The sequence below is a fragment of the Oncorhynchus kisutch genome, linkage group LG17 (assembly GCF_002021735.2).
Source record: "Oncorhynchus kisutch isolate 150728-3 linkage group LG17, Okis_V2, whole genome shotgun sequence".
NCBI lineage: Eukaryota > Metazoa > Chordata > Actinopteri > Salmoniformes > Salmonidae > Oncorhynchus > Oncorhynchus kisutch.
In genome coordinates this window covers 15,636,292-15,658,199 of record NC_034190.2, presented here as the reverse complement: position 1 = coordinate 15,658,199, position 21,908 = coordinate 15,636,292, and the positions used below count along the sequence as shown (strand labels likewise).

Genomic DNA, 21,908 nt, shown 5'->3' with positions numbered 1-21,908 from the left:
CTGTGACAATAGGAGTGAAGCTTTTGGAAAAAGTGGAACCTTCCCTTTTGGCTGATCCATTTGTGGTTTCAGGGTGGGTGAAAACAGAGTTGGGTGCTGTGGAATCATTGGTGAGGGTAACCAAAAGTGGTCTTGTGATAATTTGTGTTTCTGCTGGTCAGAGGGAGAAGGTGCTCTGCGTTAAACGAATGGGGGCATGAAATGTGAAAGGAGTGATTACTGGGGTAGCAGTAAATGTAAAAGTTGACCAACTGAAGGGGAAGATTTCCGGTGTTTGATGTAACACAGACAGTGTGGCATGAGTGGTGAAACAGAATAGTCATTGTTTGTTCTTTTGAGTTTTGATGTTGAGTCGTTGCCCGACAAATTGATTTTAGGATATATAAGTTATCCTGTACAAGCTTTTGTGCCAAATACATCACATTGTTACAGGTGTCAAGCTTATGTGCATGTGGCAGCAGTGTGTAGGAGGGAGGTTCCTATGTGTGAGAAGTGTGCAAAGACCATGAGACAAAGGAATGTGTAACATTGAGGAAAGTAGTGGTATGTGTTAATTGTAGGGGTGCCCATGGGGCTGGGGATCAGAAATGTCCTGTGCATTTCACTTTCCTTTCCTACCAGTGATCTTTATTGATGCCAACCACCGTTAAACCTCAACGAAGAAGACGCACTCAAGTTGTTGTGAGGTCAGAGCGCTCGGATCAACCCTTACTCCTCATCCAGTGTGTGCTCTGAACGCCCCGAGAGTGTAACGCTCTGAATTTATAAAACGGACAATCTAACAACGTTCTGAATTTTTACAAATGCCCAGAGCACACTAAGCGCTCTCTGGTACTCCAGAGTGAATTTACAAACGCACCCAGTGTACCAAGCAAAATGTGCAATGAATGACCTTAGAATTCAAACATGATAACAGGCAGACACCAAAGTTGGAGGTAGATGTTTTTAAATATTATTTCTAAAAAGTGTTACATGCTTTTTTTAAATTCAAAACTACATTATTTACAATGGTAATTCTTAATAAATATGCTCTCCCTAATTTTCATTGAGGGGTGAAACACCATTTAGTCAGCATCCCAAAAGGAGGACATTCTATGAATCCACCCATCACCATTGCCCACCTAATGTGGCCAAACCCTCACATCTAAAGAAAAGCTCAATTAAGAATGTTAACTGAAGTATAGTACTATAATATCAAATGTACTCAAATGAGAAACAAAATCATAGATAAACACATTTCATTCACTCGAGTGTTTCAACATGATCATCAATAAGGGTGCATTACAGGTTGGCCTTAACTATTTTAAGGCCCACCTGTCCAACTGTTTCAACTTGAGTTAACTGAACATCCATTGCCAGGAATAACCTGTACACAAGTTATTGGAGTGCCTCAGAGTGCAGATGAGGAACAGCAACACTGTATTTCACAAATTTAGCAGTTCATTTTCATCTCAAAATGTTATTTCCATCCCTTTATCAAAGTTTTGGCTGACCGAACTTCTTAAACACACCCCAGGTCACTTTTTTACATGTTGTATTTCAAATATCTTGTCTTCATATAAAGTGATTTTTAAAGGGTACAGACTCAGCCTTGTGTTGGTATGACAACACCAGATGTAAACACAGTCCTATGTACTGTAGATGCTAGAACACAGGCTGATACCACATTGACTCGGTGTCGGTAACCCCTGTAATATAATCTCATTATTTTACTGTTTTACTTTTTATTTTTATTTTACCTTAGTTTATTTAGTAAATATTTTCTTAAAACTGCATTGTTGGTTAAGGGCTTGTAAGTAAACATTTTTACGGTAAGGTCTACACCTGGTGTATTCGGCGCGTGTGGCAAATCAAATTTGATTTGATATGAGTAGTCTTAACACAGTGCCCCGCCACTCAGGCTAGAGAACTACAACTCAACTAGGCATCTCACTGAACAGGAGGACCCCACTGGGCCACAGCACTGGACACAGCCAATAGTCTAGGTCAGAGTTCAAAGGATAAGACAGACAAGTACTGTACCAGAGATGGAGGAAGAAAGATATTATTCCATTGAATAGTACAGACCACAAACAGAGGAGACGACCTCAGACACGAAGCGAGAGAGGAAGGGATAGTACAATGAAATAAGAAAGGTGAGAACAGTCCTGGGTGATGGGTAGATTAGGAGGAGTGTAAGAAGCGATTGAAGGCGTTGTAGGCTGACTCCAGGTCAAACAGCATCTGGCGAACCTGGGAGTCATCCAGCTCATCAGAGGCTGACATGCTGCTGAGAGTGGTCAACCTAAAGAGGAAAACATGCAACTCTTTACCTTTGGAATTACTATACTATTTTAGTGTTACACCTACTGTCATTGTTAGACAATAAGGGCCATTTTCCCAGGCACAGATTAAGCCTAGTCATATATTAAAAAGTATGGTCAATGAGGATTCTCCATTGAAAGTGCTTCTTAGTCCAAGACTAGGCTCAAACTGTGTCTGGGAAACCAGCCCTAAATGTGTGTAAGTGAGGTATATCTTTACCAGAGGGTGACTTTGTCCTTGGCCTCATTGTCTGGGGGCATGTTGCTCATTCTGTTCATGGTCTCCATCAGCTCTCTCAAGTCTGGTTGGATCTGATAAATTCAAACCACCCCATCAGTCAATGAAACATAGAAACAATACCGGACCCTAACCACTTTACCCGACAGGTTATATGGCTGCGTTTACACACGCAGCCCAATTCTGATCTTTTGCCCAATTATTCATCTTCTGACCAATCACATCAGATATTTTGCTAAAAAAAACAGCAAAATATCCAAATTGTCCTATGTTGCCTATAAATAGGGCCTCTGAGGCTTTCCAAGCCCTAATTACGTTAGAGGTGATATGTTGATGTTCATTGTCACTTGACCTCAGTCGGATCTATTTACCTCATCCATCGCCCGGATTTCCAGACGTAGCTTGTCCATCACCGTGATAAAGAGCTGGGGATAAGAGACAAGAAACAGAAACGAAGGACAATAATGTGTAAGCTTAACTGACAATTTCACTGTCTGTCAGAAACCTGAAATTTACTGCAGAACAATCACACACTTTCAAATGTGTGGTCTGGCAAGGTAAAAATCTGTCCTTCTGCCCCTGAGCAAGGCAGTTAACCCACTGTTCCCCGGGCGCCGATGACGTGGATGTCGATTAAGGCAACCCCCCGCACCTCTCTGATTCAGAGGGGGTTAAATGTGGAAGACAGATTCAGTTTAAATCATTCAATTGTACAACTGACTAGGTATCCCCTTTTCCTTTCCTACCAGTCTGATCTTATGAAAGAGTTTGAATGTGTGTGTTATATCTCTCCTATGCTGTTCCTCTCTGTTCAGCGGCCCTGCTGGATCTTGCCAGGGTTGATGTGGGATGCAATTTGCTGTGGCACTTAAGGGGGCACCAACAGCGTTCTGGGATGAGCCAGAACATGCGTAAAATTAAGAAAAAGACAGTGCCAGAACAGAACACACTTTATTATTAAACCGATATTGGACCGCAAATGCTTCAATGTTGGCAAAAAATGTTGGTGATCCCAGCGCCTGAAATCACTTAGTGTTTAATGTCATGAGCATAGCGAAGAGACCTACCGATACGATATCAGCAATGCAGCGATTCAGGTTGCCCTTGTCATCCTTGATGGTGATTGGTCGATCCTCCTTGATTCTCTCCATAGCTAGCGGGCAGTCAAGCTGATATACAAGAGAAGGGAGAGGAGAACCATATGAAATACAAACCAATGTACTCATATTCAGATATTGTTCTCAAGTTCGGCAGCCAGCAGATGGCTAAAGCACGTACACATCTGGGATCAGCCACTTTACGTTACAGTGAGTGGATTCCATTAACTGCAAAAGCTGCACTCCACTCAAAGCAGTGTGACTGATATAAACTCACTCTGTACTTCCTACAGAAGTCGTCGATAGAACCCACGTCAGATCCCTGGACCTGTTTGAAAGCAGCCTTGTACTGCACCAGTAGCCTGGAGCAAGCAGCCGTGTACCTGATGGAAACACACAGTAATGGATCTCATTCTCTTATGTTGAAGCAACCTCATACAGTACTTTCAGAAAGTTTTCATACGCCTGGACTTTTTCACATTTTATTGTGTTGCAGCCTGAATTTAAAATATAATTTGGGTCACTGGCCTACACACAATACCCCATAATGTCAAAGTGGAATTGTTTTTAGACATTTGTACAAATTAAAACTGAAAAGCTGAAATGTCGAGTCAATCCCTTTGTTATGGCAAGACCAAATAAGTTCAGGAGTATAAATGTGATCCTCTTAAGGATCCACCCCTTTTTTCAATTTTCACCTAAAATAACATAACCCATAACCCTGTAGCAAGGATATGCATATTCTTGATACCATTTCAAAGGAAACACTTTTTGTTTGTGGAAAGTTTGTGGAGATGTGAAATTAATATAGGACAATATAACACATTAGATCTGGTAAAAGATAACAAAGAAAAAAACTTTTTCGTATCATCATCTTTGAAATGCAAGAGAAAGGCCATAATGTCTTGTTCCATCCCAGAAACATTTTAGATTTTGGCCACTCGATGGCAGCAGTGTATGTGCAAATTTACACTGATCCAATGAACCATTGCATATCTGTTCAAAATGTTGTATCAAGACTGCCCAAATGTGCCTAATTGGTTAATTAAAACATTTCCAAGTTCATAATTGTGCACTCTCCTCAAACAATAGCATGGTATTCTTTCACTGTAATAGCTACTGTAAATTGGACATTGCAGTTAGATGAACAAGAATTTAAGCTTTCTGCCCATATCAGATATGTCCATGTCCTGTGATTTTTTGTTTGCTACTTACAACCTCATGCTAATCACATTGGCCTACCTTAGCTCAACTGTCCCGCGGGGGGGGGGGGGGGGGGGGGGGGGGGGGGCAACAACGATCTCGTAGAGGTTAACAAATCACAAAAAGGTTTCATGGACTCACTGTGTGCAATAATACTGCAAAAATCACTGAAGCTGGAGACTCATATCTCCCTCACTAACTTTAAGCACCAGCTGTCAGAGCAGCTCACAGATCACCGCACCTGTACATAGCCCATCTGTAAATAGCCCATCCAACTACCTCATCCCCATACTGTTATTTATTTTATTAATTTAGCTCCTTTGCACCCCAGTATCTCTACTTGCACATTCATCTTCTGCACATCTATCACTCTAGTGTTTAATTGCTATATTGTAATTATTTTGCCACTATGGCCTATTTATTGCCTTACCTCCCTTATCCTACCTCATTTGCACACACTGTATATATACTTTTTCTATTGTATGTTTGTTTATTCTATGTGTAACACTGTGTTGTTGTTTGTGATGCACTGCTTTGCTTTATCTTGGCCAGGTCACAGTTGTAAATGAGAACTTGTTCTCAACTAGCTTACCTGGTGAAATAAAGTGTTTTTTTAATGGTGTTTAACGTGATTTTTGAATGACTACCCAATGTCTGTACCCCACACATACAATTAATTATGTTAGGTCCCTCAGTTGAGCAGTGCATTTGAAGCACATATTCAACCACAAAAATCAGGGAGGTTTTCCCAATTCCTTGCAAAGTGAGATAAAACAAATATTTAAAAAAGCAGACATTGAATATTCATTATACTTTGGATGGTGTATTCATTCACTCAGTCACTACAAAGACACAGGCGTGCTTCCTAACTCAGTTGCTTGAGAGGAAGGAAATCACTCAGGGATTTCACCATGAGGCCAATGGTGACTTAAAAAAAATGTACAGTTTAATGGCTGTGATGGGAGAAAACTGAGGATGGGTCAACAACATTCTAGTTATACCGCAACACTAACCTAAATGACAGAGTGAAAAGAAGGAAGTCTGTACAGAATAAAAATATTACAAAACATGCATCCCGTTTGCAATAGGGCAGTAAAGTAAAACTGCTTAAATGTGGAAAATAAATCTACTTCATGTCCTGAATAGAAAGTGTTACGTTTGGGGCAAATCCAACACATGACTGAGAATCAACTCTTCATATTGTCAAGCATGGTGGTGGCTGCATCATGTTATGGGTATGTTTATCATTGACAAGGACTAGGGAGATTTTTAAGATAAAAATAAACATAATAAATCTAATTAAAGGCAAAATCCTTGAGGAAACCCTGGATCAGTCTACTTTCCAACAGACACTGGGACACAAATTCACCTTTCAGCAGGACAATAACCTAAAACACAAGGCCAGGTAGCCTAGTGGTTAGAGCGTTGGACTAGTAACCGCAAGGTTGCAAGTTAAAATCCCCAAGCTGACAAGGTACAAATCTGACGTTCTGCCCCTGAACAGGCAGTTAACCCACTGTTCCTAGGCCGTCATTGAAAATAAGAAGTTGTTATTAACTGACTTGCCTAGTTAAATAAAGGTTAAAAAGTGCCATTTTTTTCAACATGTTTATTTTTACAAAAGGATAGATTTGGAGTTGCATAAACTTGGATTTTTCAGCAGGTACATATGCAGGATGCTACCCTCCACAGCATGGCCTTTTCTCCAGATAAAAACTCCAAACCTACAACTTAATTCTGACCAAAACCAGAGAGATTACTGCTTCCAAGGTATTATTTTCCCAAGCTATACAGAGGGTGCTGTAGCAAACAAACAGCAGAGACCTGAGGACACAATTCCAACCTGGAACTGAGCCAGATTCAATTAGCACTAAGGTGTGAAGTAAAAGGCCTTTGGCCCAACAAGTGTCGGGAGTCTTTGAAGCGTCCTCTGAAGCTCCCTCCTGCTGTTCAAAGACCATTCCCTGGCATTTTCTACAAGAAATCTGCCTCCAGAAATAAAAGCTTCTCCCAAGTGGGTGACACCTACTCCCATTGCCTGCTGCACTGCTGCTTGAATTCCACCTGGTGATCTGTTCACCGTCTGCCCTGGCCTGTCTCCTATAGGTACCTCCACCACACTCCCCCCTCTCTGTTCACTGTCTGCCCTGGCCCGTCTCCCCCTGTCTGCTACAGGTACTTCCTCCACCACACTCCCCCCTCTCTGTTCACTGTCTGCCCTGGCATGTCTCCACCTGTCTGCTACAGGTACCTCCTCCACCACACTCACCTCTCTCTGTTCACTGTCTGCCCTGGCCTGTCACCCCCTGTCTGCTACAGGTACCTCCACCACACTCACCTCTCTCTGTTCACTGTCTGCCCTGGCCTGTCTCCCCCTGTCTGCTACAGGTACCTCCACCACACTCCCCCCTCTCTGTTCACTGTCTGCCCTGGCCTGTCTCCCCCTGTCTGGTACCTCCTCCACCACACTCACCCCTCTCTGTTCACTGTCTGCCCTGGCCTGTCTCCCCCTGTCTGCTACAGGTACCTCCACCACACTCCCCCCTCTCTGTTCACTGTCTGCCCTGGCCTGTCTCCCCCTGTCTGGTACCTCCTCCACCACACTCACCCCTCTCTGTTCACTGTCTGCCCTGGCCTGTCTCCCCCTGTCTGCTACAAGTACCTCCTCCACCACACTCACCCCTCTCTCCCGAGCTTTCGCTTGCCTCCAGCACACACGCACTGTTGGGTCGAGTGACTCTGAACTTACAATGGCTAGCCCCAAGTCGTTATATATTTTTTTAAATAATTGTGCATTTTGCCTCAAGACTCCTGCATACTTTGTTGACAACAAACTTTCTTTACCCAACCGTGGGACAGGCTATGTTTGTTCCCACACTCGGGACTCTGACTCTCTATTGGTTACACAGACTTTTGGCCTCCCATCCTATTCCATCCACCTCTCACCGGCTTTGTATTCATGTTACCTGATGAAATTGATTCCGGCGCCGACAGAGATGGCCGCCTCGCTTCGCGTTCCTAGGAAACTATGCAGTTTTTTGTTTTTGTACGTGTTATTTCTTACATTGGTACCCCAGGTCATCTTAGGTTTCATTACATACAGTCGGGAAGAACTACTGAACATAAGACCAGCGTCAACTCACCATCAGTACGACCAAGAATATGACTTTCGCGAAGCGGACCCTGTGTTCTGCCTTTCACCCAGGACAACGGAATGGATCCCAGCCGGCGACCCCAAAAAACGACTTTGAAAAAGGGGAAAACGAAGCGGTCTTCTGGTCAGACTCCGGAGACGGGCACATCGTGCACCACTCCCTAGCATTCTCCTCGCCAATGTCCGGTCTCTTGACAACAAGGTTGATGAAATCCGAGCAAGGGTAGCATTCCAGACGTTCCAATGTTCTTTGCTTCACGGAAACATGGCTCACTGGAAAGACGCTATCGGAGACGGTGCAGCCAGCTGGTTTCTCCACGCATCGCGCCGACAGAAACAAACATCTTTCTGGTAAGAAGAGGGGCGGGGGCGTATGCTTTATGGTTAACGGGACGTGGTGTGGCCAAAACAACATACAGGAACTCAAGTCCTTCTGTTCACCTGATTTAGAATTCCTCACAATCAAATGTAGGCCGCATTATCTACCAAGGGAATTCTCTTAGATTATAATCACAGCCGTATATATTCCCCCCAAGCAGACACATCGATGGCTCTGAACGAACTTTATTTGACTCTTTGCAAACTGGAATCCATATATCCGGAGGCTGCATTCATTGTAGCTGGGGATTTTAACAAGGCTAATCTGAAAACAAGACTCCCTAAATTTGATCAGCATATCGATTGCGCAACCAGGGCGGGAAAAACCTTGGATCATTGCTATTCCAACTTCCGCGACGCATATAAGGCCCTGCCCCGCCCTCCTTTCGGAAAAGCTGACCACGACTCCATTTTGTTGATCCCTGCCTACAGACAGAAACTAAAACAAGAAGCTCCCGCGCTGAGGTCTGTTCAACGCTGGTCCGACCAATCTGATTCCACACTCCAAGACTGCTTCCATCACGTGGACTGGGATATGTTCCGTATTGCGTCAGACGACAACATTGACGAATACGCTGATTTGGTGTGCGAGTTCATTAGAATGTGCGTTGAAGATGTCGTTCCCATAGCAACGATTAAAACATTCCCAAACCAGAAACCGTGGATTGATGGCAGCATTCGCGTGAAACTGAAAGCTCGAACCACTGCTTTTAATCAGGGCAAGGTGACCGGAAACATGACCGAATACAAACAGTGTAACTATTCCCTCCGCAAGGCAATCAAACAAGCTAAGCGTCAGTATAGAGACAAAGTAGAATCTCAATTCAACGGCTCAGACACAAGAGGTGTGTGGCAGGGTCTACAGTCAATCACGGATTACAAAAAGAAAACCAGCCCAGTCACGGACCAGGATGCCTTGCTCCCAGGCAGACTAAATAACTTTTTTGCACGCTTTGAGGACAATACAGTGCCACTGACACGGCCCGCAACAAAAACATGCGGACTCTCCTTCACTGCAGCCGACGTGAGGAAAACATTTAAACGTGTCAACCCTCGCAAGGCTGCAGGCCCAGACGGCATCCCCAGCCGCGCCCTCAGAGCATGCGCAGACCAGCTGGCTGGTGTGTTTACGGACATATTCAATCAATCCCTATCCCAGTCTGTTGTTCCCACATGCTTCAAGAGGGCCACCATTGTTCCTGTTCCCAAGAAAGCTAAGGTAACTGAGCTAAACGACTACCGCCCCGTAGCACTCACTTCCGTCATCATGAAGTGCTTTGAGAGACTAGTCAAGGACCATATCACCTCCACCCTACCTGACACCCTAGACCCACTCCAATTTGCTTACCGCCCAAATAGGTCCACAGACGATGCAATCTCAACCACACTGCACAAACCCATCTGGACAAGAGGAATACCTATGTGAGAATGCTGTTCATCGACTACAGCTCGGCATTTAACACCATAGTGCCCTCCAAGCTCGTCATCAAGCTCGAGACCCTGGGTCTCGACCACGCCCTGTGCAACTGGGTACTGGACTTCCTGACGGGCCGCCCCCAGGTGGTGAGGGTAGGCAACAACATCTCCACCCCGCTGATCCTCAACACTGGGGCCCCACAAGGGTGTGTTCTGAGCCCTCTCCTGTACTCCCTGTTCACCCACGACTGCGTGGCCACGCACGCCTCCAACTCAAATCATCAAGTTTGCGGACGACACAACAGTGTTAGGCTTGATTACCAACAACGACGAGACGGCCTACAGGGAGGAGGTGAGGGCCCTCGGAGTGTGGTGTCAGGAAAATAACCTCCACACTCAACGTCAACAAAACTAAGGAGATGATTGTGGACTTCAGGAAACAGCAGAGGGAACACCCCCCTATCCACATCGATGGAACAGTAGTGGAGAGGGTAGTAAGTTTTAAGTTCCTCGGCGTACACATCACAGACAAACTGAATTGGTCCACCCACACAGACAGCATCGTGAAGAAGGCGCAGCAGCGCCTCTTCAACCTCAGGAGGCTGAAGAAATTCGGCTTGTCACCAAAAGCACTCACAAACTTCTACAGATGCACAATCGAGAGCATCCTGTCGGGCTGTATCACCGCCTGGTACGGCAACTGCTCCGCCCACAACCGTAAGGCTCTCCAGAGGGTAGTGAGGTCTGCACAACGCATCACCGGGGGCAAACTACCTGCCCTCCAGGACACCTACACCACCCTGTCCCCAGTCCACCTGGCCATGCTGCTGTTCCAGTTTCAACTGACCTGAGCCCTAGGACCATGCCCCAGGACTACCTGACATGATGACTCCTTGCTGTCCCCAGTCCACCTGGCCATGCTGCTGCTCCAGTTTCAACTTCCACCTGACTGTGCTGATGCTCCAGTTTCAACTGTTCTGCCTTATTATTATTCGACCATGCTGGTCATTTATGAACATTTGAACATCTTGGCCATGTTCTGTTATAATCTCCACCCGGCACAGCCAGAAGAGGACTGGCCACCCCACATAGCCTGGTTCCTCTCTAGGTTTCTTCCTAGGTATTGGCCTTTCTAGGGAGTTTTTCCTAGCCACCGTGCTTCTACACCTGCATTGCTTGCTGTTTGGGGTTTTAGGCTGGGTTTCTGTACAGCATTTTGAGATATCAGCTGATGTACGAAGGGCTATATAAATACATTTGATTTGATTTGACCCGATGTCACAGGAAGGCCATAAAGATCATCAAGGACAACAACCACCCGAGCCACTGCCTGTTCACCCCGCTATCATCCAGAAGGCGAGGTCAGTACAGGTGCATCAAAGCTGGGACCGAGAGACTGAAAAACAGCTTCTATCTCAAGGCCATCAGACTGTTAAACAGCCACCACTAACATTGAGTGGCTGCTGCCAACACACTGACTCAACTCCAGCCACTTTAATAATGGAAATTGATGGGAATTGATGTAAAATATATCACTAGCCACTTTAAACAATGCTACCTAATATAATGTTTACATACCCTACATTATTCATCTCATATGTATACGTATATACTGTACTCTATATCATCTACTGCATCCTTATGTAATACATGTATCACTAGCCACTTTAACTATGCCACTTTGTTTACATACTCTTCTCATATGTATATACTGCACTCAATACCATCTACTGTATCTTGCCTATGCCGCTCTGTACCATCACTCATTCATATATCTTTATGTACATATTCTTTATCCCCTTACACTTGTGTCTATAAGGTAGTAGTTTTGGAATTGTTAGCTAGATTACTTGTTGGTTATTACTGCATTGTCGGAACTAGAAGCACAAGCATTTCGCTACACTCGCACTAACATCTGCTAACCATGTGTATGTGACAAATACAATTTGATTTGAATATGATCTTGTTGCCACCTGATGCACATTCATATATCATAAATCAGCACTGCAGAGCTCCCCCTGTACTATAACGTGCTTTGATTGTATTACTGTTGAGGATATCTGGAAATGTGCATGTACACCCTGGCCCATTATGTACAGTTGCTAGCCCCAATCCTGACTTATGCTCTGATATCTGCTTCACTGATTTCTGCTCTCGTGAAAGCCAGGGTTTTCTGCACGTTAACACTAGAAGCTTATTACCTAAAATGGATCAATTGAAAGTTTGGGTTCACAGCTCCAATCCAGATGTGTTGGTCATTACTGAGACGTGGTTAAGAAAGAGTGTTTAGAATACTAATGTTAACCTTTCTCAGCAAGACAGATCTTCCAGAGTTGGAGGAGTGGCAATCTTTACCAATGATCACCCTCAGTGCTCGGTTGTCCCCACCAAGTCTGTCCCCAAACAATTTGCTGGTTTTAAGCATTAAACTTTCAAATAGCTCTTTGTTGTCTGTTGCTGGGTGCTATCGTCCTCCATCAGCACCGGCCTGTGCCCTACCTGCCTTAAGCGCTCTCCTGGCCCCTTACACTAAGTCTGAATTTGTCCTGCTAGGTGACCTAAATTGGGACATGCTTAAACCACCTGACCAAGTCCTAAAGCAATGGAATTCCCTAAACCTTTCTCAGATTATCCCCAATCCCATAAAGTACGACTCCAAACACCCAGAAAAGGCTACTCGCCTCAATGTTATCCTCACAAATAATCCTGCTAGGTATCAGTCTGGTGTTTTCTGTAATGACCTTAGTGATCACTGTTTTACAGCCTGTGTTCTTAATGGCTGGTCAGTGAAACAACCTGTCCTGATTTGTCATAGACACTTGTTAAAAAACTTGAATGATCAAGCCCTCCATCATGAACTGGCCTCTGTAAAGCGGTATAGAATCAGCTTGATCACCTTTGTCTAAGACGCTTGGACCTTCTTTTTTAATATTTTCAGTGGTATTGTTAACAAACACTTCCCCATAAAGAAAATGAGAATTAAAACAGGTTCAGCCCCTGGTTCGGGGGGCTGAGCATGGCTGAGCTCTTTAAATCACCACTTCATTAAGTCAGGATTCCTATCTGCCTCAGCCATGCCTCCTTGCCCATCCAATAGTTTCTCCCACCCCTTCTAATGCGACCCCGATACTTCTCCCTCTTTTTCCCCTGCCCCGCAACAAAGTTTCTCCCTGCAGGCAGTCACTGAGCCTGAGGTGCTAAAGGAGGTCCTTAAACTTGACCCCCAAAAAAACATCTGGGTCAGATGGTTTAGACCCTTTCTTCTTTAAGGTTGCTGCCCCTTTCATCGCCAAGCCTGTCTCTCCTTTCTGGGGAATTTCCCATTGACTTGGCCAAAGCTTTTGATACGGTAGACCATTCCATTCTTGTGGGCCGGCTAAGGAGTATTGGCGTCTGTGGGGTCTTTGGCCTGGTTTGCTAACTACCTCTCTCAAAGAGTGCAGTGTATAAAGTCAGAAAAGCTGCTGTCTCAGCCACTTCCTGTCACCAAGGGAGTACCCCAAGGCTCGATCCTAGGCCTCACGATCTTCTCAATTTACATCAACAACATAGCTCAGGCAGTAGGAAGCTCTCTTATCCATTCATATGCAGAGAATACAGTCTTATACTCAGCTGGCCCCTGCCAGGATATTGTGTTAAATGCTCTACAACAATGCTTTCTAAGTGTCCAACAAGCTTTCTCTGCCGTTAACCTTGTTCTGAACACCTCCAAAACAAAGGTCATATCACGGGGCTTCCAAGTGGCGCAGGGGTCTAAGACACTACACTACAGACAACCTGGTTCGAATCCAGACTGTATCACAACCGGCCGGGATTGGGAGTCCCAATTGGCCCAGCGTCGTTAGTTTGGCCGGTGTAGGCCGTCATTGTAAATAAGAGTTTGTTCTTAATTGACTTGCCTAGTTATTAATTTTAAAAAATTAATGTGGGTTGGCAAGAAGAATGCTGCTCTCCCCACATGTGCGATTACTACCTCTGATGGTTTAGAGCTTGAGGTAGTCACCTCATACAAGTATTTTCTAGTATATAGTACTAGACGGTACACTGTCCTTCTCTCAGCACATATCAAAGCTGCAGGCTAAAGTTAAATCTAGACTTGGTATCATAATTGTTCCTCTTTCACCTCAGCTGCCAAACTAAGCCTGATTCAGATGACCATCCTACCCATGCTAGATTACAGAGACGTAATTTAGAGATTGGCAGGTAACGGTGCTCTCGAGCGACTAGATGTTCTTTACCCTTTGGCCATCAGATTTTCCATCAATGCTCCTTATCGGACACATCACTGCACTCTATACTCCTCTGTAAACTGGTCATCTCTATATACCCGTCAGAAGACACACTGGTTGATGCTTATTTATAAAACCCTCTTAGGCCTCACTCCCCACTATCTGAGATATCTACTGCAGCCCTCATCCTCCACATACAACACCCGTTCTGCCAGTCACATTCTGTAAAAGGTCCCCAAAGCATACACATCCCTGGGTCTCTCCTCTTTTCAGTTCGCTGCAGCTAGCGACTGGAACAAGCTGCAACAAATACTCAAACTGGACTGTTTTATCTCAATCCCACTACCATCAAGTGGGGCGGCAGCGTAGCCTAGTGGTTAGAGCGTTGGACTAGTAACCGTAAGGTTGCGAGTTCAAACCCCCGAGCTGACAAGGTACAAATCTGTCGTTCTGCCCCTGAACAGGCAGTTAACCCACTGTTCCCAGGCCGTCATTGAAAATAAGAATATGTTCTTAACTGACTTGCCTGGTTAAATAAAGGTAAAAAAAAAAAAAATCTCTTCATTCAAAGACTCAATCATGGACACTCTTACTGACAGTTGTGGCAGCTTTGTGCGATGTATTGTTGTCTCTACCTTCTTGCCCTTTGTGCTGCTGACTGTGCCCAATAATGTTTGTACCATGTTGTGTTGCTACCATGTTGTTATGTTGCTACCATGCTGTGTTGTCATGTGTTGCTGCCTTGCTATGTTGTTGTCTTAGGTCTCTCTTTATGTAGTGTTGTCTCTCGTTGTGATGTGTGTTTTGTCCTATATTTATTTTGTATTTATTATTTTAATCCCAGGTCCCCGTCCCCGCAGGAGGACTTTTGCCAGGTCGTCATTGTAAATAAGAATTTGTTCTTAACTCACATGCCTAGTTAAATAAAAAATAAAAAATATTCAGTCAAGATTTTTAGTACAAACACACACACACACACACACCTTTATTTGACAGTTTTTGACAGTGTTTCCCAACCCTGGTCCTAGAGTACCCCGAACAGTACACATTTTTGTTGTAGCCCTGGACAAACACGCCTCATTCAATGCTTAATGATTAGTTGACAAGTTGAATCAGGTGTGCTTGTCCAGGGTTACAATAAGAAAATGTGGGGATACTTGAGGACCAGGGTTGGGAAACACTGGTCTATGACAGACGTACACACACACACACAACCAGTCAGAGTATATAAACTCACTCATTAGGAGTCACACAGTCTTTGATGTAAGCTTTCTCCAGGGCCTGAAGGGTCTTCACCACAGCAAACAGCTCTGCCATGTTGTCAAACCTTGATAAATACAAGCACAACGCTCAATGTTAAGATGTCACCTACATGGTTTGTGAATAGCGTTTATCATGAATTTACAGTCAATGTTCACTTACTTCTCTCTCTCTCTGGCATTCTTGTACAATTTTACTTCCTAAAAAACAAACTGCATTATTTCTTATTTTGGATTTTTTTAAACCTGGTAATAATGCGGAAAACTCAAAGCCAGAAGTCCACCAAATATGCCATTAAATTATGCAAACCCTACAAAACCCCACTTACCTCATACAATTCAGGTTTATTTACAGGAGCTATAATGAAGAGAAGTATAAAGGCATAACAGAGATGCTTTATAAGACCACATCTCTTAGATGATCACGTCTATAAGAGGTCTCTAAAAAAGCCTGGGTCTTCTTACTTTCTTGTATTCTTCTTATTTATATTTCTCGTGTGTTTTTTGTTCTACCTAGTGCTTCATTGATATTGATTGCTGCATTGTTGGGTTGGAGCTTGCAAGAAAGGTATTTCGCTGTACTTGAGCACGTGACATTAAAACTTGAAACTTGAGTACATTTGTGACTGTCAGGTAAAACTTACCTCCTCCCATACCTCCTGCAACAGGTATTCCGTGAAACATGGTGACTGCTGCCGTTTCACAACTGTATCTATTAAAAGTAATACATGTTACAGATGCCTTTCAAATACTTTAGCTATAACATCAAAGTTAATTAATTGACTGTAAAATGTGGCTGTAGCGATCTGTCACGTTAGTTAGCTAGCAAAGAGAAAATACAAGCAGGAAGTCCTCAACTGGCTAGCAAGCACGAAATGTAGCTTATCTAGCTAGCTACACTTTGATGAATTCACCACTCGTTTAGCTAATTACAAAGATTGGTAAGGGAGATTATTTCATAAATAGATGTCAACAACAATATTCAAAGATGATGACATTAGCTACAGTAGATATTTTATGAAAAATAAGCTAGTTAGCTAGCTAGCATTTCCTTTGTGATTTATCTAACCAAAACAATCACCCATTTGGCACAATATATTGGCTGGATAAGTTAGGCCACTTCACAATACACTACTATTACGTAAATTGAAATAATATACACATGTTATTCGACCAATACTTCAATAATAAATCAAAATGTTCTGGAAATATTTAACTCACCCCCTTAGCAAACTGAAGTGACGTCAGTGTAAACACACCCCTCGCGGAACCAAAGGACCCACACAGACGTCGCAAAACATAAGGTGCCCTTCTGTGCCTCACTTAAAATAAGCAAAATTCTAAATAAGTGTTAAAATACAAAAAATACTATTTAGAAACGTGTTACCACATGAGGAAATGTATATTTGAATTATATTTCCTACTGATACTTTTATAAAGTGAGTGGAGTTTCATGTGCAATATCTGGCAAGTGGAAGCCCAATTATTTTCTGGCGCGCGAGACTCAAAAAAGACACAACATCGCTTGGCTACATGGTAAGACTGAAAATCGAATTAGATAGCTTGTATTTTAGCTCAAATATGAAAAAGCTCTCACCTAGTACCGCTACAAAATATATTGGATATACTAACTAAAGCAGGTTTATGTTTGGACAAATGGCATGGTTGAAGCTCAGCTTGTTTCATGACAGTAATTGTTTTGTCATCCAAAGCAACCGGGGGGTTTCAATGCAAATCGAAGGAGGCTAATTTCCAAACGTATCATTCGCAAGCCTGTCCTACATTACCATGAAAACCTCCAAAGCGCCATCTCAGGCTTCAACACAGGAGGAGTGTGGGGTTTGGCTGGACACTGTAGACCTCAAAGAAAAGGCTAAACAGGTACTGTGCTTTGGAAAATGTCTGACTCATTGGTTCTGACCCAGCTGAGTTTGTTGTCATGAAAACAATATAGTCCACTACTATGATTCTTTATCATAATATACTATATGTTTTCCTTGCTCTGAACTTGTGGAGACAATGACTGAATACATTCCCTAATTGTCATTTTTTTTAACTGTTAATTTCTCATTCCAGAGAAGGCCATTGCGACCCATCTCAAAACAACTGAATCCTCTGGCTCGGTCTGGAGGTTACAGCTTAGCAGTGGCGCTGAATTCTACACAAACAAAAATCCAGATTCCTGTAAACAAACAGAGCTCTATATCCTCATTCTTTACCCCACAGCGCAAAGGTAAGCTCAGGTGCAGAGGAAATGCTGCTTTGGGATTAAGCTGTACTTCAACGAATGTAATCATGTCAGCAATTGTTAATTACAGTAATTAATGTGTTAGTGTAATATCCCAATAATGTTTTAGATGCTCCCCATGTCACTCTCTCTTACAGTGGCCCAAAAGGCACCTGCGTCTCCAGAGCCAAGTACACCTTCCACCTCCACCAGATGTTTCTCAACTTCACTCAGGCGTGTTAACATTGGGAGCGGAACCAAACGGAAACGTGCAGCGCGTTTAGAGTCAGGGGGACGGGGTACAGGAGCTCAACCCACCACCCTACAGATGAGCCCGGAGGGAGAGAATTCTGCAGGCTGTGAGTGGAACAGGCAGAGCTTCAGGGAAAGAGCATATTGGGAGGTTTCCCATATGCCCCATCTTAAAATGGACCGTCAGTCTGAGGAGATGGAGGAACCAGACAAAAAGAGAAGGCTCTCTGTGAATTCCTCTCCCCCAGTAGAGACTGATACTCATGAGGAGGAGTGCAGTCAGGACCAATGGAGTGCCTGTAGAAGCCCACAGTATAGTGAAGATCTAAGTGAGCCAGATTCTGAGGGGCAGTGTGTTCTGACACACCAGGAACTCTTTGTTGGAGTAAGACAGGCCGGTGACTCAGGCACTGCTTTCCCGGAGAGCCTGCAGAGTGAGGGTGGATTCAGGGCTTGGCTGGGTGCACAGGATAGGACCTCCACCCAGAAAAGGGCTGTCCCTTCTCATTTGATATCACAGCAGGTAGAAGGGAAAGAGAACGACTTACCACGATCAATGTCTTCGCCATCCCCAAACAAGATGTCTCCTCCTCTCAGCCCTGTTTCCACTCACAGATGGAAGAAACCACATCTTCCATCACCACAGATACATGTTCTAGAACAGTCCATGAAACGTGTTCTAGAACAACCATTGAGAGAGTGTGAGGGAGACACTCTTGCCATGCTGTTCACACAGGACTCTGAGGGCTTCAGGGTGATTGCACACCGTGCTCTGGTATCAAGAAGCCCAATAAAGGACCAGACTAATGTATTAGCTAGTGGTAGAGACAGTATATTTGCTACTGATAAAACCCTGCTAGGAGAGGAGTTGCTCTTCACCCAAGACTCTCAGGGAAACAAGGTTATCAAACACTGACAATGTATGTATAATGGTGAAAACTAATGAAAGGAATTCTGAACATTTTAGATGTGTTGTAAATTGTATTGCAGGTTAAGGTTTCTAATGACTTATGTAATCACTTGTTTGAAAACCACCTATGATCTTTACTTGAACACTTACAGTACCTGGATTGAAAATGTATTCGATGTATCCAGTTTCTGAACATTTCTCTTTTCCAACTTTATGGCACTGAATAAAATGTAACACAAATAAGATATTCTCAAGTCCAAATTAATGTCAAGACATCACACAAGCACTAAAGTTTAGATTTTATTTTGAAAAACGATACATTTATGTACACTAAATTCACTGCTGTGTATGAATAAAGACATGTGAAAAGCACGAACAGTATTAACCCCATCTAAATGCTGATGCATTTGTGTCCCAATACAAAATGCATTAAAGAAATGAAGATGCTTAATTTAAGGTTACAGTGGTGTATTCAGACTAACAGGTATGTATATTGACAATAGTTCAGTAGACATTGAACATTATGAAAAACATTTCAGTATCTTGATTTGTATCTAAGCATATTAAGGCTTATGCAGTGCTGGTGACAGCAATCTATTGGTGATGCTACAACCATATATTTGGGTTAGGAAAATTAACAAGATAACTAGTTTAAGATATATCTTGCTTATCAAATGCAAGTAAGGTGTCGCTGTGGTTCTTTTTCACTTTGTCAATTAAGTCTGCTGTCAATGCAATATAGGCTAGTATATATATATATTTTTTAATGTGTTTTTAAAAAACCACTCCATCCTAATTCAGTGCTACCCCAGCTGGTACAACGTTCTGAGAACCATTTGTTGTTTAAAGCTTGGCTTTAAACACTTGGAGTGTTGTTGCCCTACGGTTATTTTGCATACAACCTTCTCACAACAGTCTAGGAATGGAGCAGGATACCCAGCTCACACATTTTTTGAGAGCTATATGTTTCTGTGGTGCAAAATGTAGTACTTTCAGCTCCATCCTGGTGGAATAATTCCATGGATAAAGAAGAGAAGATAATAGTTTTGAATTTCACTGACGACATACCACAATAAAAAATTAAATTGTATGATTAATGCCTAAGCAAATACATTTAAATTTGTTCTGTGTTTGGAGTTCAAAACAGTTAAGCTAGAAGTGTTATTAGAAGTCTTACTGAAACATGTTCTCAGAAAGTTATTTAATTACCTTCAAATTACATTACCATTCTCAGAACATTAATAAAACCTTTCCAGGAAAACTTTCAGGGAACCATTGTAAAATGTTCTCAGAACCTCACTGCAACCTAAAAATGTAAGTTCCCAGAACAGGCAACATTTTTACTTCCGTTCACAGAATGTAAAAAAAAAAAATCAGTTCTACTGGTCAGGAAACGTATGGCTTCCTTCCCAGAAATGTGTAATCAAAAACATACGCTCCCACAACTTCCAAGGAACCAAATGTGCTAGCTGGGAGAACACTGCCATGCAGTATAAACATGATACAACTGTTAACTGAACAGCTAGATGTGAATATTTTAGTGTTGTAGAGTATTAAAGCAAACCAAAACAGTGTATGCTTCAACATCTTGTGGAACATTCTCTACAACTCCCTCTCAACTGACCATATAGTTTCAAACTGGCCATTCAATTTTATCCGTGGAACATTCTCTTCATCCTACATATCATGCAAATCAAAAGTCAACTCGACCTCATTCTTCAATACTTTCTGCCTCTCAAATCAAGTCACAACAAAGCATAAAACAACATTACAATGCCAAGTAGTATGGAATCTGAAGGTTCTATCCAATCAAAAGACACATCCTTAATATATCCTAATACAAGGTTTGCCTTATCAGGGTAGCTCTTTCAGCTGTTAACTTGTAAAGAAGTAATTATGTTGTACACATAGCCTTCTTGCATAAACACCTTTTATGTTATGGCACACACAAGTAAGTTAAGATGCCAGATACTTGTTTGAGAGTCTTTACCTTATTTTGCATAAACAGATTTAACATATTAACAGAAAGGCTATACTTCCTCACTATTCCTCATTTTAATGCAACTTTATTTGCCAAACACAGAAGTTCTACACGAAGAAACCTGACAAAAATACTGCATGTTTAAATAGTAAGCTTACCAAAACTCTGTGGATAGTACAGTAGTTTTGTGAAGGAGAGTGCTCTGCAACAAATAAGCTGAACAAACAGTTTAAGGACAATCTACCATTTCAAAGTGCAGAGGAAACAATATAATGTCATCTTAATGTATACAATCAGGTGTACAATCAACTGACCTACAGCACTACTAGCCAGTCAGTTACACTGTCTGGTTTGTGTGGTACGGGATCCCTTTTATTACTTGTGATAGCCAGCCTATAAGGGTTTGTGAAACCTCTGACGGAGAGGGAAAATAGATGAGGAATAAATGGGGGTGATAAGAGATCATCTCGATGAGGAGGAAGTATTAGCAATCAGCCAGCGATCTCTGTGGGTTCTGTCACCAGTTTGGACCCGTCCCAAACGGTCTTGAACTGTTCAGGAACTGGGAACTCCCTCTGTTAAACAGACAATGTTAAAAACAAAACCACACTCAGACACACTCTCACCAAGTCTCATCCTTACACTCTCTCTCACAGACAGACCGACAGAGAGGCAGGCAGGCAGGCAGACAGGCAGGCACGTTGGAAATGCAAGCCCTCAACACACACTTTAACACACACTCACATAGTCGTCATCCTGTGGTACCAGGATGTTCATCTCGGAGCTCTTGGCGCTGACGATCTCACAGTCCAGAGCGTCCTTACTCAGGTAGACTTGGCATCCCTCTGTCTTGTTGATGGAGATGGTAGGAACTCTACCCATCACCTGGACAAAAGTGGGGCAGATACTTCCATCTTATAACTAGTCTAGGGACAGTAATTTTTCCTGTCCGCGTAACCTGAAAAGTACTAAAAAAACTCATGGCCTTAACTCAGAGGCACCTAACTCATGGCCCAACATAACATATCAAACTAAATGTGCCAGTACTATACATCTATGATAGGGTTATTGCAGGTACATTGAATCTGAACTTCAGATGACGAGAGGAAAAGGAACATGTATGAAATTTGAGCTGACCTGTAACTGAATGTCCTTTGAGTTGATTATTTCCACAATGCCAACGATGTTGTCAAACACCATACCAAGCTTCTTACAGTTATCTGTCAGAGGTGAATGGCATAGGAAAGCATGAAATACGTGA

General features: G+C 43.0%; 3 protein-coding genes across 5 annotated transcripts in view; 1 reads left to right on the top strand and 2 right to left on the bottom strand.

Annotated features, from left to right (window-relative positions):
* Positions 1-929: 929 nt before the first annotated feature.
* Positions 930-16,590, bottom strand: LOC109907229 (vacuolar protein sorting-associated protein 28 homolog). 2 transcript variants are annotated; one of them, XM_020505072.2, is made up of 10 exons: positions 16,499-16,590; positions 15,922-15,989; positions 15,607-15,635; positions 15,441-15,478; positions 15,256-15,345; positions 3,916-4,021; positions 3,609-3,710; positions 2,913-2,966; positions 2,524-2,615; positions 930-2,284 (listed from the first exon to the last, which is right to left on the bottom strand). In XM_020505072.2, the coding sequence occupies exons 2-10, from the start codon at positions 15,959-15,961 to the stop codon at positions 2,164-2,166; spliced, it is 672 nt and encodes a 223-aa protein (XP_020360661.1). In that variant the 5' UTR covers positions 15,962-15,989; positions 16,499-16,590; the 3' UTR covers positions 930-2,163. The 2 variants fall into 2 exon arrangements, with proteins under 2 accessions (XP_020360661.1, XP_020360662.1); XM_020505073.2 differs by lacking the exon at positions 16,499-16,590 and adding an exon at positions 16,359-16,478.
* Positions 16,591-16,605: 15 nt separating this feature from the next.
* On the top strand, positions 16,606-18,911 carry aunip (aurora kinase A and ninein interacting protein). The gene is made up of 4 exons (XM_020505071.2): positions 16,606-16,813; positions 16,990-17,158; positions 17,354-17,510; positions 17,663-18,911. Exons 2-4 carry the CDS (start codon positions 17,066-17,068, stop codon positions 18,670-18,672), a joined length of 1,260 nt encoding a protein of 419 aa, XP_020360660.1. The 5' UTR covers positions 16,606-16,813; positions 16,990-17,065; the 3' UTR covers positions 18,673-18,911.
* Positions 18,912-18,953: 42 nt separating this feature from the next.
* LOC109907227 (adenylyl cyclase-associated protein 2) overlaps positions 18,954-21,908 on the bottom strand; it is a 39,928-nt gene continuing 36,973 nt past the window's right edge. For both annotated transcript variants that reach the window (XM_020505069.2, XM_020505068.2), the window contains exons 11-13: positions 21,785-21,867; positions 21,392-21,532; positions 18,954-21,222 (exon numbers count right to left, since the gene is read on the bottom strand). In XM_020505069.2, coding sequence (XP_020360658.1) covers positions 21,139-21,222; positions 21,392-21,532; positions 21,785-21,867 — 308 coding nt within the window. In that variant the 3' untranslated portion in view covers positions 18,954-21,138. The remainder of the gene's footprint in view (positions 21,223-21,391; positions 21,533-21,784; positions 21,868-21,908) is intronic.

Bases quoted from the DNA above. Each gene is read 5' to 3' on its own strand.
- LOC109907229 (XM_020505072.2), bottom strand. From the start codon at position 15,961: ATGTTTCACGGAATACCTGTTGCAGGAGGTATGGGAGGAG. The intron at 15,346-15,440 runs GTAAGTGAACAT...GTATTTATCAAG, and splicing joins AATGCCAGAGAGAGAGAGAA to GTTTGACAACATGGCAGAGC. The intron at 4,022-15,255 runs GTGAGTTTATAT...TGTTTCCATCAG, and splicing joins GACTGTGTGACTCCTAATGA to GTACACGGCTGCTTGCTCCA.
- aunip (XM_020505071.2), top strand. From the start codon at position 17,066: ATGAAAACCTCCAAAGCGCCATCTCAGGCTTCAACACAGGAGGAGTGT. The intron at 17,159-17,353 runs GTACTGTGCTTT...TTCTCATTCCAG, and splicing joins TCAAAGAAAAGGCTAAACAG to AGAAGGCCATTGCGACCCAT. The intron at 17,511-17,662 runs GTAAGCTCAGGT...TCTCTCTTACAG, and splicing joins CTTTACCCCACAGCGCAAAG to TGGCCCAAAAGGCACCTGCG.